Source organism: Mastomys coucha, unplaced genomic scaffold (genome assembly GCF_008632895.1).
Source record: "Mastomys coucha isolate ucsf_1 unplaced genomic scaffold, UCSF_Mcou_1 pScaffold20, whole genome shotgun sequence".
Classification (NCBI taxonomy): domain Eukaryota; kingdom Metazoa; phylum Chordata; class Mammalia; order Rodentia; family Muridae; genus Mastomys; species Mastomys coucha.
Window position 1 is genome coordinate 133,425,296 of NW_022196903.1, and position 19,240 is coordinate 133,444,535.

The 19,240-nt window shown below is 38.4% G+C and overlaps 1 protein-coding gene across 1 annotated transcript; it reads right to left on the bottom strand.

Annotated features, from left to right (window-relative positions):
• Positions 1-2,309: 2,309 nt before the first annotated feature.
• Rergl (RERG like) lies at positions 2,310-11,480 on the bottom strand. The gene is made up of 5 exons (XM_031383730.1): positions 11,327-11,480; positions 10,017-10,073; positions 5,733-5,806; positions 4,019-4,167; positions 2,310-2,700 (listed from the first exon to the last, which is right to left on the bottom strand). Exons 1-5 carry the CDS (start codon positions 11,376-11,378, stop codon positions 2,418-2,420), a joined length of 615 nt encoding a protein of 204 aa, XP_031239590.1. The 5' UTR covers positions 11,379-11,480; the 3' UTR covers positions 2,310-2,417.
• Between the last annotated feature and the right edge of the window lie 7,760 nt (positions 11,481-19,240).

Genomic DNA, 19,240 nt, shown 5'->3' on the forward strand with positions numbered 1-19,240 from the left:
AAAAAAAAAAAAAAAGACTCAATTAGAAACGGGCTGTTGCTCTGAATAGAGAATTCTCAGAAGAAATAAAAATATCTAGGAAATGTCTTTTTTAAACATTCATCATTGTTATCAATCAGAGAAATGAAAATTCAAACCACTCTGAAATTGAATCTCACACCAGTCACAATGGCAAGGAGACAAAATCCTGCAGGACCTGCTGGAGAGAATATGCAGAAAAAAAGAGCTCTCATCCTCTGTTAGCAAATTACAACTGGGGTAGCCAACCTGAAAATCAGTATGGAGAACTCTCCAAAAGCTAAAATTGAATATATTACATACCCCAACTGTACAACTTCTTGGCACATGGCCTAAGGAACTTGACTCAACAGACACTTGCACAATCATATTCACTGTCTATTTCCCTATCACAATAAAAATTGAAACAACCTAAATGTCCTATAACAGGTGAATGCATAATTAAAGTGTATTACATATACATGATGGAATAGTATGCAACTGTAAAGAAAAATGAGACGACATTTACAGGCAGATAGACTCAACTAGAAAATAGAGTGAATGATCTAAATATGTTCAGACTTTAAGAAACAGTAATGTAGAATATCTCAACGTATCTTCCTAATATCTTAAATTGTGGCTTGTTAGCTCATATCTATGGATTCTATTCTCTTTAACCTAACATTCTGGGCCACCTTTGTTCCACTCAAATTTATCATCCTCTACTCAAAACCCTCTTGTATCATAGTTGCTAAACTCCTGTTTCCATATAGTAACCAAGTGTGAGTGTGTCCTTCCTATAGTCCAAGTTTGTCCAAGATCCAATTATAACTATCAACATGTTGTTAGATGTTAGGCAAATAGCTTCAGAGTAGGAGAAAAACTAGGCATGTAAGTACAGTAAGGTACTTATAGCTTAGAAGTACTCTAGTTTAGAAGAAAGGTATACCATTGTCCTTACAAAGAAAGAATAGCCCACGGGGTATAATAAAGTTCACATCACACAAGAAAGTATATCTCTCACAGCAGCAAAGCCTCCAAAGTTGTGCATGTATCCATTTCGCTGCTTAGTTCTTGTCAGTTTGGCACAAATGCAGACATATTTGCAAAGAGAAAAATCTCTACTGCAGAATTCTCTCCATCATGTTGATCTGATGGCTAATTGGTGTAGGAAGGCCCAAATCCCTCTCAGAAGTACAAATCCTTAGCAGATGAGACTGGGTGTATAGGAAAGCAGTCTGAGCAAGCCACAGGGAGCAGGCAATAAGCAGCATTCATCTGTGATTTCAAATTCAAGTTCCTTTCCTGGCTTCTCTCTATCGTGGTCCGTGGCCTAGAAAATGAACAGGCCCTTTCTTCCCGAGGTTGGCTTTGTTCATTGTTTTATCACAGCTGCAAATCTGAATATATTTTATTTTCACTTAAATAAACTAAACTCAATAACCTTTCACTTATACCTGATCTTAATGCTAGTCATAAAGTTCTCTGTGAGCAATGTCCTCAACAACTGTAACCTTGCAAGTCTGTGAAAGTGTTTCTCAGGAGGTTTCACCGAGTAGGGCAGACTCATCATGAATGATTGGTGTCCCAGGCTCAATAACAAGAAAAATGAGAAAGCCAATTGAGATCCAGTGCTCATCTTGATTGGTAATGCAGTGTGACCACATTCCTGCCTTCATGACTTCCTGAATGATAGACTGTATCCCTTCAGATTGAAAGCCAGCAAAATAATTCCTCTATTAACTTGAATTTCTTATATGTATGTATATATATACACACACATATATATATGTATATATGTACATTTACATATACATATGTGTATATATATAACAAATATATATATATACATATATATTCTAAATTTTACTGATATAAGAATAGTACCTAATTCATACAACACAACTGTTTCACTATTTTATCAAATACAAAATATTTATTTTAGGACAGATAATTTAACATATCCAACTATAAATCATGTTTTAAAGTTAAAACCTGTTAAATATCAGGATATCCCTTTAAAATTGATGGCTTGTGCTTGGCAATGCATTTACTGTTTGAATATCTGTTTGTTTTACTCAAAACAATAACAAAATATAAAAGTGAATCACACACTTTACAATAGTACTTTAACAAAGCATCACGTGCAGAATTTTCTCAACCGAGGCATAGGGCACAGCTCACCATTTTTACAACAGATTGAGTGTTCACTCAGACAAGTGGAAGTTGGTATAGGAAACAATGTGAACCAAATATAACTCAAAGAACAAATTACATATTTTAAGATGAAGCCATGACTAATTTTTTACTCATTTCACAGCTCAAAAAATCTGTCTTTTAATTGTATAAATCATAAGTTTGATTGTCATTTAAGTATTTGAAAAGCTTTGATGAATCAATTCCTCTGGATTATATGTCTACTAAACAGATTTCCTTCTCTTTCCAAATACATTATTGATCAGTTTGGCCATTGATTTAGACCCACTGGGTCTTCTCTTCTCCTTATGTTTGAAGATCATCAGAATGTCTTTGATGAGTCTGAGAAACATCACCTCGACCTCCAAGGACTGCTCTGCTGCAGACAGCTCACAGAATTGGCAGCGAAAATCAATTGCTAGCTTTTGCCCTTCATCCCAGCCAACCTCTCGCATGTGGCAGAGGTCTTGCTTGTTGCCAACTAAAATCACAGCTGGTTCCACCACCCTGAAACACAATGAGTAATTTTTTCAAGATGGGGTCAACTACTGTAAAAAAAAAAAAAAAGGTGATTTTAGATCCAAAGGTCAAAAAGTTAAAAGTCCTAGTAGGTATTATATCTATGGTCGCAGCCATGGATGTATTTGGAGACACATCCTCACTGTTAAAGCCATTTTCCACAGGATGAAATAAATAACAAAAACACTACTATCAGTGACTAGAGTTTGGAGAAGCACTGAGGTATTCTTTATTTGGGGATAGATACAATAACCTAGAATGGCTGTAATCTTCTCCAGTTTGACACATTATATGTTAAGCAAAATGGGAAAATAGTCCCCACCTCAGAACCATAAGAATCTACCTGACTGAAGTCCCATAAACATGGAGATGGGTGAGAAGGACTGAGCACGTGAAACCCAGAGCCAACATTAATCCATTATTCCATTTTTTTTTTTTTGTGCTGGGTTCTGTGTCACACCTATATAAAAGTAATTAATTCCATTGCCATTTACAGGAGCTATGATATCACATGTACACATGTGGCAATTTTACAGTAATAAATTGACTTTAAGGTCCACTCAAGCATACCATCGTCTTAGATGTCACGTGTAACACTGATAAGAACCTATGTAATGCCTCCCACCAGCATTTGAACAAAAATGAACACTTTAATGAGAAATGCTCAAACATTAAAAATAGAGATTAAACTAAGGATCTCAAACACCTAAGTGTTTAATTACCAGAGCAACAACTCTCTAAATATCTTCCTTCACTGTCTGTGTGCCAAGGTGGTTTACAGTGAATTATTGACCATATTTTTATCTTAGGGGAAAAGTGGAGAAAAATGTATCCACATCCTTAACATTTATAGATGGTTGACTATCAAACACATTCTGCTTCTGCTGTGACATGCTGGGCAACCAAGTGACAAGAAATTGGATTTCACAAGATACCAAACATAATAAATCTGTATTTATCTAGGATCCTTAACATTTTAGTGAGGATGAAAAGGAAAGGTGGCGGCATGGAGGAGATGCTGTGCGGAACACCGTGATTCTGCTCATGAGTGTCATGTTAACAATAGCAGCTGTCTTGTAAAATAGCCATTTACTCTGGGCTAGTAACTGTTTATGTCAGCCAGGGTATAAAGCATTCTCATCTGATTCCTTTTACTACATGTGTAACTCCTGTGGAATGAGAAGGTGAATTGTTCAGGGCTGTTAAATTTTGTAATTGGAAGTCTGTATTAAATCCTTCCTAATGATGCTCTCAGGAAGATGATGATTTAGTAAAAAGGGAAGAAGATGGAAAGGAAATGTCTTACCTTTTACAATGTGTCATTGGTGGCTCCCGAATTCTGTAGATAAGGGCTTTTGCAAAAGCAAAGGAAGGCCTGTTGCTGATGTCGTACACAATCACAAATCCATCTGCCCAGTGCAGCTCACTTGTGAGGGAGCATTTTGCTTTTTGTGGCTGTAAAGTAACCAAATGCGTGAAGTGTAGTGATCTGATCGCACCACAGAATTTTTTGCTTTACTTAATGGTTACCTATTTCAATAAGGCCAAAGAACAATACTTTCTAAGATGTCCTTTCATTATTCCTCTTTCTTTCTCATCACTGTCTTTCTTAAACACACACACACACACACACAGTTATTTCAATCTCACTTCATAACTTTTCTCAAGAATTTGATATGATGCCTTTTAAAGAAATTTTCATACATTGGTCTTCAGAAAATGGAATCTGTGTGTCAATGAATGGAGTCTCTCTCTCTCTCTCTCTCTCTCTCTCTCTCTCTCTCTCTCTCTCTCTCTCTCTTTCTCCTCTCCTCTCCTCTCCCTTTCCCTCTCCCTCTCCCTCTCCCTTCCCTTCTCCCTTTCCCTTCCCCATCTCCTTCCCCCTCCCCACCTCTGTGAATTTGTATGTGTGTATGCATCTTCATGTGTGAGTGTTATCCCATCCTTGGCATGGCAAACAAACAAAGACCGGAGAACAACTTCAGGTATTAGTGAAGCCCTTCCACCTTGTTTGAGATGGAGTTTTTGTTATGGATAACAGGCTGGATGGCACAGGAACTTCCTGACTGCCTCCATCACAGCATAGGAGTGCTGGAATGTCACATGTCTGATATAGTGCCTAGCTCTGAGTAGATTCTAAGAATCCAAACTTGGGTCCTAATGATTGCATGACAAGCACTTTATCCACTGAGTCATCTCCTCAAACTGGAATATATATTTCCTTTTAATAGTAGATTCAAGCATATAAAAGTAAAAATTTTACAAAATTTATCTAAAAATGTTTACAGAAAAATTTAGGGTCAAGTGCCTAAAACAAATCAATAACAAGAACATGCTTTGAAATCTTAGAAAGCTGGAGATTTCTATTCACTTTCTTAATTCTATTTTGATATTTTAGTGTATTGGCATATAAGGAAATTTATACTCAAAATCTCTATTATTGATGCTGTATTAAAAACTAGCTATAAATATAGACAATATAATGAAAACTGACAAGTTATTTTGGCAGCTACACCATGAGCACTGGTATTTTAGAGAATCTTGTTAGGTGATGGAAAGATGGCTCCTTGGCTAAGAGCCCCTACTATTCCTCAACCCTAGGACTCAGGTTCAGTTTCTAAAACCCACATAGCACTGACAACCATTTGTAATTCTGGTTCCAGGTGATATATGCCTTCTTCTTACCATGGTGGACAAATCATGCTCATGGTACACATCCAGAAAGAGCACATACAAGCAAGACCCTCATATACATTACATAAAATCTTAATGTTTCTGTTAAGAATATTTTCTGGGCTCATATGTAGTTCATTAGAGATATTAAAGATATTTTTGCCATGCTTACATTTAATAGAAATTTATGCAGAATCCTGATGATAAAATTTATGCTAAAAGAAATGTCAACACTTTAATAATCAATTGAGAAGTTATTTCAGTGTTGACATTATTTTGCATTTCATACCAACTCTTCTTCAAATCATGCTTGAAAATAAAACAAAGAGGTATTTTGTCTGACTTACTTGAGAACACGGGTCATATATTTCCAGATTTAATGGCTTCCCTTCCAAACACAAGTGTTTATTATAGACAGATTCTGAAAAAAAAAATGTGTACTCATTGTTACTATGGGAAAACTTCAGAATAAACGTTCATATGTAACTAATCTTGGCTTCCCAAATTCAACAAAGCATATTTTAAGGCTCTTTTTACTAAATGTGTGTGTGTGTGTGTGTGTGTGTGTGTGTGTGTGTGTAAGTGTTTTGTCTACATGGATTGTATGTGCATCAGGTACCCCCAGAGGCCAGAGAGGACACTGGATCCCTTGAAACCCACATTACAGATGGTTGTGACCTGCCATGTAGGTGCTGAACCAAACCTTGGTGTTCTACAATAATAGCAAGTGTTTTTAACTTCTGAGACAAATGTCCAGTCCCACAACAGTCACATTTTAATGTCAGAGTAGAGTATCTATGGTCAGAGCCAGTGAGGAAAGCATGCATATCTTGTATTGACCAGCAAACATAAACTTGGCTGTGTCTATTCATGTGCATACCTTCATATGAGTAATATAGATGGTCTTCCCCAAGGCTGGTTTATATCCTCTCAGCACATTAAAAATTTCTCTCATCCATGGACAAATATATCATGAGTAAATCTTTTATGTGTCCTCTATCATGAATTTCTTTACTACTTATTACATTTACTGATAGATCAGTGAGTGTGCATGTGCACACATGTGTCTGTGTATGTGTGTGTGTGTGTGTATCTGTGTAACTGTGAGGATGTTAAAAAACAAATTCCTTCCACAATTTTGGGAGAACCTCAGATCTTTAGGCTTGGCGTAAAGCACCTTAGACACTGAATCATCTTGCTTTTTAGTACCCAGGACCAACATCTTATAAACATGTGGAAATGGTTTTAAATGGTTTAGACTGACCCTTGATCTTGTCAGCTTTGTTAGTTGTATTGCAATATGCAGTCATTGATATAATCCCAAGTTTTTCTTCATACGGTCTTCATTCCACACTTTCTATTTCTGTTATAATTTTTTTTTTATTCACTGTCATGTACTATCAGTGTTTTCTGAAACTTGTGCCTTTACTGACACTTTTCTGGAGAAACAGTTACAACAGAACTGGCCTCTGGGGGTACCAGGTAGAACAGATGTGTAATACACAGGATCTGGAGCCCTGTGTGTTATGTAGCAATCACCTCGGCATGTATTTGCAATGCAGACCTCTCTCTCAAACTCCAGACAATGGTTTACTGTTAGTAATATTCACTTAAGTATCCAACAAACATCTCAACCTGGTTATGTGAAACACCAGACTTCCATACTCCTTGCAAAAATCTATCTCATAGATCTAAATCTATTCAATGATATTCACCTCATTCTGATGAAAAGCCTGAAGATCACTTGTGACTTGACTTGTCTCTTGGTATACAATTCACAGTGTATTATTTTACTCAACATTCAAAATATAAAGTAGTTAGTCTACCTGCCAATAATTCTATTACAGTTTCCCAAGCACTATTCTTTCTGCCTAGATTTCCGTTAAAAATCACGGTTCATCCGTGTATCACCAACTTGCTTCCCATCTGTAGAAGAATCGGAAGGCAAAAGCAAAGAGAGCTAGGCATTTGCACCAACTTTGCCAAGCAACCCTTGTTTCTTTTGGAGAAAGGAGCCTTTACGATTCTCGTTAATGTTCCTCTCTTTCAGCACACATTCCTTCTGTCCTCTCGGTAGACTGCCTGAGATATCTCCCCTATCATTCTGTCCACTCTGTACTAACTTATTCAAATTTGAGTATTACTCAACTTTGTCAGAAACTTCTCGTATCCAAACTTTGACATTTATTGGTTTTCGTCCACCTTACATGTAATTCCTCAGAAATCTTCTCCATCGTTTCTGTATTTGACTGATCCTTTCTTGGCCTATCTTGTCATTTGATTTCACTTCTGTTTAAAGACAGTTTCCCTCTATGTATTCCAGGCTGACCTAGGAATTTAACTTTCCCCTGCGGACCCTTTCCCCAAGGATTGGGGCTGCAAACATACGCTTCCACATTTATTTCTTAAAAATATAGAGAGACCTTGTTAGTGCTTTTTTTCTGGTTTGTTTTATTTTATAACACTTATTATCAAATGACATAATAAATGATAATTTTTGGCTAAGATTGTCAAACCCTTCTTCCACATCACAGATGCTATGAAAAGTTGAATATCTATCCTTTTTTTCCTCAAATACACCTTATTGATGTATAAAAATATGTAGACTGTCGTGAGTAATTCAATGAACATTTTTTGAATGAACAAACTATTTCTGTAACTGTTTCTCCAGCTGTATTCCTCTGAAAATTAATACACTTAAACAAAAACATAACTCACTCACATTGACTACTATTCTGTAGCCCATAATAAGAAATAATGGAGGATCCTAGAGAAATGGCTCCATGGTTTGAAGTGCTTACTGCTCTTGCAAAAGACCTTGGTTCACAGGTTGGCAGCTGCCTGTGACTTCAATTCCTCGGGATGATGCCTACTTCTGACCACCCTGGGCACCTGTGTACACATGGTACACATGCAGGCACTCTGGGACATGTATATTCACATAAAAAATCAACAAATCTCTATGTTTCAAAAGAAGCAGATATTTGCTGAACAAATGTTTCCTCAGAAGATGAAGAGTGACTTTTAAAGTCTTTCCAGGAATAACATTTGTCCCAGTTTCCACAAACATCAGATTTTGTTTGCAGAACGTTTATCTTGTCTTTTTTTTTCCCCTAAACTTCCCACGTTTACTATTTGCCCTGAATCATAAACTCTCCCAGACAGCTTAAAAACACTTTCTCTCAGATCTCACAGCATTGGCAAGGGCTGTCATCTCTAACTGTTTTAGAGTGTTTTAATTTCCCCTTCTATCCTTTCTTGACAAGATGGAGTTGCTTCTGTGAGCTACTTTCCATAGAGTTGGCGACCTTTGGGTCACATGCTTATCTTTTCAAAATGTCCTCAGGTCTTATATTATGCACATAGATGTCACAGCTGAGAATGTGTAAACATTTCATTTGTTTATAGAACTGCATTGTAGAAAAGATTAAGGTGAAGGCTTCATTGTTGTCTCCCCTCCTACAGAGACTGCTTTATCTTGTTTATATTTAGTTTCTACCCTGTTCAGAGAAAACTTTCTCATCCAGGCCTCTCAGCTTGTGTGTTATCTTGACCCCTGTGCCTAAGATTTTCACTCCTTGAAATGAAACACTAGAAATTTCTTTTTTTTCCGTGGTCTTCTTTCTGTAAGCAGTTTTCAAATACTTGTCTTAAAATGTTCACAGTGTCAACTGCATAGAAACGCTATGCTGTACACATAGAGAGAGCCACATGACAGAAATCTTTAAAATCATTTCAGCAATATGCTGATAATACCCTCTTGTGAACAAATGTTTTCTTCGATTCACATAGAAAAACAATTATTAACTCTCTGACACAAAATAAGCAATATTGAAGAAAAATAACTCCCTTCCATTTCATTGCATTTTGCTATTGTTGATATGAGAAATGAAAAGGAAAAGCATTTAATCCTCATTGATCAGAAAAAAAATATAAAGTTTATTATTTTGATCAATCTCTGAACAAAAACTATACTGAAAGGTATAACAAAATTCCTTACTTTTGTGCTGTGGTATCTCCTATATTCAATGCCAATTTTTATTGACAAAAAAAAAAAGAAGAAAGAAACTGTGTTAGACTTAATAAAATGACTTTGTGATTATATAAATGTGCCTTGGTATCTTTTGTAGAATTTCACTGAAATTTATTGAAACAGCATAGATAACAGTATGATGCTTAATTAATTTATCATTCTGTTGTTATTGCACAGTTTTACAAGCTTCCTTTTATAGTTGTTTGTGCTCTGAATATTAATGTCTTTGTCTTTTAACAGATGTTAATTATCAAAACCTTTTTATACTTCACAGAAAGTGCATGCTTGTGCTTGGCAGTATCTCCAGAAGAGAACCACAACTTTACTGTGTTCTAGCCTTATACTTGAGAAACTCACTACTCTCTAAGTCATCACTCTGTTGGGTAATTTTGATGACAAAACTATTCAATTCAATTTTTAAAAAAACTTAATTCAAATCAAACCTATTTTGGAATTTAAAATTAGAATCTTTGAATTAAAACATTTTAATGAATGTAAAAAATAACAATTCTGCCAAAATCCCTCTTTGGTTTTAACTAGACTTAAGATGTTTATGTTAAAATATTAAGATGAATGGAAGCATACAGCAGTAACTTACCAAAATTAGAAGCGTATTCTCCAATGAACCGCTTGGTTAGAAACCTTACTGTAAGAGCTGTTAAATGAATGAACAGGATTTAAGGTTTGTTGCATTTTAGAATACTGATAATTCAGTTAGATACAGAATCTTGATTTTCACTCAGTAGTCTGCAAGCCTTAGATAGGAGCTTAAAATGTTTCTGAATCCTGGTCTAAAAGTTGAGGTGCTAAAACCGTGATTCTGGAGACATAAATGTGTGATCTTACATGCTACACATGTAAATTGTTATGGAATTCATTAACAAATGCAAACATATAAAACACCTTACCTTCTAAACCACAAATGTATTCCTCATTATATTTGAAATCCAAAGCTCTTGCAACACTTATTTTCCCTATTAATTAAATCTGGTTCCAAGGTTCTCTGTGGAGGAAGGGAGGCAGCAGTGTCCAGCATGTACAGTTGTTAACAAACACAGTGAATGAGCGCCTGGGAACCAGAGGGAGACTGCAGACTTACCACAACGTGAGACTGCTAGTTATTCAGCTCTCATTGTTGAGCTGAGGTCGTTGCTTGGTGAAAATTTTGCTACCATTAGATTGTGCAGCAGAGTAAAATAAAATGACATGGAATAATAACTTCTAGAATCAGTGCCTTTTGTGCTGGGTTCCAGAATGCCCATAAAGCAGTGCCTCCACAAAGCCACAGCCCTTTAGGGATGCTGCCTATAAACTCCATGTTCTGTTCCCCTCTGCCCACCCTACGCTTACAAGAGAAAAGTCCTCTCAAAATAGCTGACCATAGGCCGGGTGGTGGTGGCACATGCCTTTAATCCCAGCACTTGGGAGGCAGAGGCAGGCGGATTTCTGAGTTCAAGGCCAACCTGGTCTACAGAGTGAGTTCCAGGACAGCCAGGGCTACACAGAGAAACCCTGCCTCAAAAACAAAACAAAACAAAACAAAAAAACAACAAAAAAAGGAAAACAAAAAACAACTGACCACTGGCAGGTTTGTGGGCAAGTGTGCTGGAGGAAGACACAATTGGGACAGTCCTGGAAGAGTTTCTTGCAAGTCTTTAGAGTTTTAAACATCAGAGGAACAAGATTCAGATTCATATTTCAGGCAACCACACTGCCCCACCTCCTTAAGAAGTTCAGAAATAATAACCTGCCCAGAAGATTGAAAATGCATACAGAAAAATTCATATGCAAATTATCTCACAGTGACCTCATTATTACTGGTAGTTGTGTATTAGATGGCTACTATTGACTAGTCTACGCTGTGTCTACTCACCCTCGAATCATGCTAGCAAACAAAGCACTACTCACCTGATTTCCCTGTACCTTTGCCACCCAAGACAGAAAGCTTGACATCACCCATCTTGAGTAGCTTGTTCAGTTTTGGAACCCTGCAGACTAGAGCTAAGCATAGGCTGTTGATATCTCTTGAACATGCCTTTTATGGCTGCCCTTGTGCTTCCAAGGGCAATTTCACCATATATTCCTACCATCTAATAATAACTTGAAAATGTTTGCTTTTGGTACATTTTAACTGATAGTCTAAAAATTGGACTAATATTTATTCGCTGAGATTTATGAAACCAACGGTTATGTATTTTTAACAGAAGTCCCATTCATAATCCTCTGGAGAATCAAGAAGAAAATACCCTGGTTTTATTTAGAAATATTCTAGAAGATGTGTAAATAGCTCTATAAATTTACCCTTATGGGTCATTTCATCTTTTTATATATTTATGTGAGTATTTTAAATATGTAACCAAGGTGTTTTGATCAAAGTCACCCCAGTCCCTTGCAGCCAACTGTTCCCAGATGACTTACACCAAATCTCCTTTTCTTGCTTCATACACTTAAAAAAAAAATTGTGTCCAGTTTGGATTGCCAGTATGTGCACAGGCATAGGGGAATAGGGCCATCAGTTGGAACATGGGCAAGCTATCTAGACTCCTTCCCCAGTTCTCAATAGTCTCCAACAACTTTTGACTACTGTGTGATTTCATAATCCCTCCCTCACCCACCATGGGGTTTTGAATGACTTGATTTTGTGCAGATCTTATGTATCCAGTGAAACTGCTGCTAGGTCATGTCGTCAGTGGGCCTGCCAGGTCCAGAAAACACTGCTCTTCAGAGTCTTCTGCAACCTCTAGTTCTAATAACAATTATACCCCTCTAATGAGATCATCTCTGAGTCTCAAGACGAGGGGCATGATGTAGATGGTCCTCATTAAGGGCTGAGCACTCCGTAGACTCTATGCCTTGAGTCTGACCAACTAGGTGTCTCATTACTAAAGCACATCTATTGGAAAACATAGCTTCTCTGTTTAGGATGGAGAGCTTCACTCGAAAGTCAGTGTGGAGAAACCTAATTTACTAATACTTGAACCATGTTGTCCTTTTTCTCCTTTAGTAAATGACAATGAAAATTTCAACCACTAAAAGTAAAGACAAGCGAAGAGAAAGTAAAGCTAAGATATCTGAGTCTAGGTTAGTGGTGGTGGCACGGAGTAGAGATGAATTCTAACCATAGGTGGTCCTCAGGTAGAAAACTATTTATACCACCTTGTAACTTTCTAAAGCCATCTGAAACACGTAGTTTTTTTTTTTTCCATTTAAAACAATACAAATTGACAATGCATGGCAAATCTAGTGATTATTAGAAAAGTGATAAACAGAATCTGTCCCATTTCTTTCCACGCTACTTTGGAAATAGGAAAATATTTCAAAAGAAAAACAAACTGGAAGTGGAGGTGGCGTTTGGTGGAATTCACTGTGGCTGTGCTGTGTGAGGAAGCTCTAAGATGGTAGACGATGCCCATTCCCTTTGCCTTAAGAGTTCCTGTATGAAGATCAGTCTTCACTGTAAGCTTGACAGGATTCAGAATCACCATGGAAACGTGCCAGTGTAAGGGTGTTGCCATAAATATTTAGCTGAGGAGAGAAGCCCCACCGTGAATGTGGCGACATCATCCCATAGGCTGACATCTGGGGGTGAATTAAAAAACTGTGAGCTGAGCACCAGCATTCTCTGCTTCCACACTGTGGGTCAGAAGACGGGTCCAGCTACACTACACTTCTCTGTCATGTGGACTGCACCCTCAAACAGGAAACAGAATGACACTCCTGTCCTTACTAACCCTTCTCAGGTATTTGGTCATAGATAAGGTGCCTGCTTTGTACTTTATTCTTATTTTCCGCTGTTAGATATTTTAAAATAATACAAGTGTCATTCCTAGTACCCATATGCAGTAGGTCACAGGCACATGTAACTCCAGTTTCATGAAATCTGATGCCCTCTTCTGGCCTCCAAGGTACATACACATACATACATACACACATACACACACAGAAAGAGAGAGAGAGAGAGAGAGAGAGAGAGAGAGAGAGAGAGAGAGAGAGAGAGAAATTATAAATTTTCTTTAAAGAAAGTATTTTAAAATAAAATTACCTCTGTATGATTGTATACAGTAGTGTTATATTTTTCATTGGAAACTAGTCTCTTAAAGAATAAATAGTCTTTTAATTTTATAAAGCACAAGTTCTCAAGCAGATCACAGATTTAGACAAACATGCATGAATACAATGTGGGAGTTCAAAGAGAGGTTGAGGAGGAAATTTAAAGGCAGGCAGGCACGAGTGTCTCAGTGCTAAGCTCTCTGTCCCTTCTGCTCCCAAGGCTCTTTATTCCGCGTTTCAGAACATAAATAGCACAGAAACATTTGCAGCTAGGGATAAAGGGCAACTGTTGCACAATCACTATCCCAAAAAATCTCTGCCCAACAAATCCATGCCAGAAACTTCTTACCTACCCAGACCCCAACAGCCATGACTGCTAAAATCCAAGACTTCTGTTAACACAGGGCAGCAATTATTTTACAAAATACTATTGTCTTAATAATTACTGCTTCGCTCACATCTTATCTAACAGTTCCCTTATTACATGCCATGTCAGCGTCTCCATAAACATTCCTTTTTGCGCATGTGTCTATTTTTATCTGGACAAGAATGTGAAAGAGCCTGCTATAAAATAAAGTGGTTTCCCACAGTGTTTGGTCTGGAAAGATTATTCTGGGAGGCTGGATCGACTCGGTATTGCAGCCTTATGGTGGTCTGCTTTAAATTACACATCACTTCTCAATACTGGAAAAGAACCTACTTTCCACAGGCTGTTTGAATTCTGAGCCCACCCACCCTTCTCCCTCCCCCTCCAGATCTCTCTCCTCTCTCGCCTCCTCTCTCTCTCTCTCTCTCTCTCTCTCTCCCTTTCTCTTGCTCTCTTGCTTGCTGCCTGTCTTTCTTGCTCTTACTCTCTCTCCTTTCTTTTGCATCTCCTCTCCACTTCTCTCTCCTTACTTTCACACCTCCATCCTGTTTCTTCCCTTCGACTTTTAGCAGATCTTCTTTATCAGCAATAATATACAATTCCTCCTCTTCTCCGAGCTTCTGTCCTTATAGCTTCATGTAGTCTGCAAGATCTGTTTTCTTTACACTTGTAATTTTTAGTTCTAGTTCTATGATATTTTTTCTTAAAAACTTTAGCCAGGTTTGCTCTACGTTATCTCTAAATTTCCGTTTTTGCATATTGCACCTATAAGACAGATTCCCAAGGACTCCTTTTCATTTTGCTCTCTAAGTTCACTTTTACGGATGAAACATACTTAAAACATTTTTTTCATGGTGGTGTAGACTTGCAGTTCAGGCAGACAAAGGAGAGGGTAAACCTGGAGGATCCCTAGTTCAAGGAAAACCTGGACTGGAGAGAGAGTTCAAGACCAGCCAGGACAAGTCAGTGAGCTACAATAGACTAAGGAAAGAGGTCATGGGAATTATCTGAGTGGTACAGACCTCACTCAGCATGACTGAAGGTCTAGTTTCAATCTCAAGTCCACGAAGAAATAATAATGATGCTGATGATAACAGTAATAAAAATTTAAAATACATGTGTATAGAAGTATTAGATATAAATGACTTTAAGAATGTTTTCTCTCATTTATGCTTCTTGTAGTATAATAGGGTACATACTAGTTTCAATTTAGAGAAATTCTCTGGCATGGCCTACTGCACATTCACAACTAGTTCTATAGAGTCCCCCACTGTACCTGACCTCCCCTTTATAGACTAAAAGTATGTTACATCCGAATAAACCCTGCTGTACTGCGCTTTTACCGTATACCGTATGCCTTCTGCATACACACACACATCCTATCAGCAAGAGTCAACAAGATGAAGATATTAATACCATTCTTGAGTAATTTAAAAACCTGGTTGACATGGTTACTAAGCTTGACCTGTGAAAGTTATGCCTCCATAATCCTACCTACTTTGTGAACGTGTTTTGCAGAAGAATCTCTCATTTGGAAATACTATTCCAAAGGACTCCTTTATTCAATGTATAATGTTAGTAATTAACTCAATTATATGGGCCTATTTTTCATTTTTTTTTTGCAAAGGAAAAACGATGAATACCTCACCAATTTTCAAAAGATTTCAAAGCATGCCTGAGACTAAATAATTGAATGGCTTTGCTAATTTTTCTCTGCATGTATTCTTATAATTGCAATTATCTTTTCAAGGTAATGATCCTGTATTTATTTTACTTTTAAATTATTCCTGAGATGTTTATGGTCATAAGGTCTTAGTTTTCTACTATCCTTATAAAAACTGAAACATGATAGCTAAAGATAATTATAACTCAGCCGGTCACCCTTTTTGCCTTCTCAAGAAAATTTATGTCAGATTATCTTAGAGTTTTTTAAACTAATTTAATTATTTTCTCAGAAGAAAGATAAAATTTTCATTAGATTATTCATTCATTCATTCATTCATCAATTTATTCATTCATTTTATCCATGGTACTGGAGACTGAATCCAGGGTCTCATGCATGCTAGGCAAGGAGCTACCACTGAGCCACATCCCAGCCCTAATGAGCTTCTTTTTATTTTTTATTTGATTTTGTGAATTTCATGCATGAAGATAATAAAATATAATCATATTGAGCCCTACACCCCATCCAACTTCCCTCAGACCCCTCCAATACACCCCCAATCATTCAGTTTGGTATCACATATATATGTGTGTGTGTGTGTGTGTGTGTGTGTGTGTGTATGTGTGTGTGTGTGTGTGTGTGTGTGTGTGTGACCAACTAATTCAAGTTAGTACTCCCCATGTACATGGGTGGCCATGTACATCCACTGGCCATGGGGAACTACCAATGTTATATTTCCAAAACAATAGGAGATTCCCCCTCCCTCTGCAACAATCAACTGTCCAGAGCTCTTCAGTAAAGGGTATGGCCTGGAGGTCCTCGTCCACTCATCTTTGCCGTGACTTTGGCTCTCTTGATTTTGTGCTAGTCTTGTGCTGGTGACCACTGATATTGTGAATGTATGATTACCAAAGGCATGTTATGTTCAGAATGCTACATTTAATATTATGCTTGCGTGTGCATCTGGTGTGTGTGTATGTAGGTGTGTGCACACACTTGAGTGTGTGTGATGTGTCTACATGTATACAATGACATGACTGTAGAAGTCAGAGGACAACTTTTATGTGTATATTTAACTTCCACACCATCTCTAGTTCTCTCCTGCACCTCCCCCCGCCCCTCAGGCAAGGTGGCCCAGGCATCTGGGGATTTTTACGTCTCTGATTCCCATATCACCAAGGCGTCTGGGAATACAAATATAGGTTCTTATGCTCTCCCTCAGGCTTGCACAGCAAGTGCTTTATTTCATCCACTGGGACATGTCTGCAGCCCTGGCCTCTTAGCCAACTGTAGTTAGTTACCAGTGTAGCAGGCAGAACAGGCAATCGTCTTTAAAGAGAGCCTCTTTCTCTCTACGACTGCAGTAACAGATAACTGCAGGAGGGACACATGGGCGATGCAACTGAGACCTACAGAAATTCTACTGAAATATAATTTCTAAAGGCTGGGCAATGGCTGGAGAAGCAACGTAGCAGCTGAAAGTATTGGCTGCCCTTCCAGAAGATCTGTGTTTGATTCTTGCCACCCACACGGCAGCTCATAACAATCTATAACTCCAGTTCCATGGGATCTAATGCCCTATTCAGGCCTCCAAGTCCAGGGCACGTGTTGGGAACCATGAGAGCCCTGAGATAAATATCCTGCCCCAGCTAATTGAGAACCCGGAGATTAACATCCTGCCTGACAATCACAAGGATGTGAACCCTGAGATTAACATCCTGCCTGACAGTCACAAGGATCCGGCTTGGCCCTGGGAAAAGAACATTCACGGAAATCCACCCCCTCTCCACCTGTCATCCACCCGCTCCCCACCTGTCACACCGGAGCTCAACCCCAGAAGATCTTGTAAACTTCCATCTCCCTCCTTCCTCTCCCCCTCCCAGATTTTTGCCTTAAATATGCTCGGCTGCACTAAGTAAACGGCTCTTGACAAGCAATGCTTCCTTGAGTCCTGTCGTCTCTCTCGCCCATTCTTTATTCACAGGTTGTGACCCTCCTCGTTCCCCCGAATAACATGACCTGCAGGCCAGGTCAGGCACGCATGTGGGACACAAACATACATTCAGAAGAAGCACTCATACTTGTAAAATTAAAATAAATAAATGCTTAGAAAAAAGAGGCTGGCATTGCAAATGTGAAAGACATTGTTTTCTTTTCTGCTCATTTCAGTGCCTAGGGAAATAAATGTTTTTAAATTAAATTTTCATAAATTACCTTCCTTTTCATTTGGGACTTTTAGAGACAGGGTTTCATGCGCCCTCAGTACCCGGAAACACACACTATATCTAAAAGGGTTTAGAATGCCTGGTCCTCCAACCTTCACTTCCTGGCTGCTGGGCAGAGAGGCCTGAGCCTTCACACCCAGCTCAGGATGAGAAGCTTTAGAACTCAGACGCCTTCCATCAGGACCATGTACTAAAGGTTTGCTCCGCAGCCTCCCAAGAACACCACAGGCCGCCAGCTGAGGACGGAGATTTTAACAGAAATGCCTTCTTAAAACATTCCCTGAAGCTGAAACACTCAGGATTCCTGAGCTCTGGTAAGGGCAACTGCAGACCCTGGGGTTTACTAATCTCTTTGTGCGTCTCTTTCTCTGTCTCTGTGTTTCTGTTTCTTTCTTTTCTTCTCCTCTCTCTATGTGGATATAAGGAATTTTTATACAAACAATGATTTTATACAAAGATCTAAGTACATAGATGTAAAGATAAAGGCATGGATGATAGATGTCTACAGAGAGACTCCTCAGGTTTTCTAGAAGACCCTGAAATGTACAATTTCAAAAAGGTACTTCTTATCCTCGGATAGAATACTGCAAAGTGTGTTTTTCTCAAGGTTACATTGAGTAAATGTTCAAACCAGAGTGACTAAAGCCCCGAGAACCGGGTCATTCAATGCTAGCTAGACATTACTTAGTACCAACATCTCCTACCACTGTACACGGATTCTTTTGTAGGGGGGAGGAGGTTATAGTAGTTGATGGGCTGTTATTTTAACATTTGACTTGAGACGGTGTCTCACTCTATAGCCCAGGCTGGCCATGTGTGAACATGTGAACCTGACCACCCACAAATTCACCGTGCTCCTCTGCCTTGTTGTCATGGTGCCTACATACTGGGAGGATAGCACACAGTACTGCACTAGCACCTACTGCCTGGTTTTCACAACACCATGTTTTTCCCTCTTCTCAATTATTTAATACTTGCAAAATTCTGAGCAGTATGCTCTTGAGTAGAATATTTTCCAGTTACACATTCTTACAAGCTTGTGGTATACAACTGTGTTTATCTTTTATCCTTACTTTGTCTTCCAGATTGTTTCCCCCCCCCCAAAAAAGGATCTATTACAAACCTCTTTATACTCATACATATGAAGCCATAATTGTTCTTCAGGCATTTCTGTTAATCTGAAGAACAATTTCTCTTTTATATATTAGGAGAAAATTGAGTTGTCGGGTTAGCCCCATCCCAAGTATTGTCTTCAATGGTTTGGCTACTCACTGTACAGGAGATTTTATAACATTTTTGCCAATTCAATATACAAATGATAGCTTATGCAGTAATAGCTTACTACATTGTGGAGAGCAGTAGAGCTGGAGAGGCATTCGCCTTGACAAGATGGCGCCTACATCCACTGTCAACTCCTGGTAAACAACTGTTTGCACATGTGCGTAGAGTGAAAAGGCGCCAAGTCACGGCCCATCCCGGGGCTTCACAAGGGGTGATGAGCAAATAGCCAATCATGG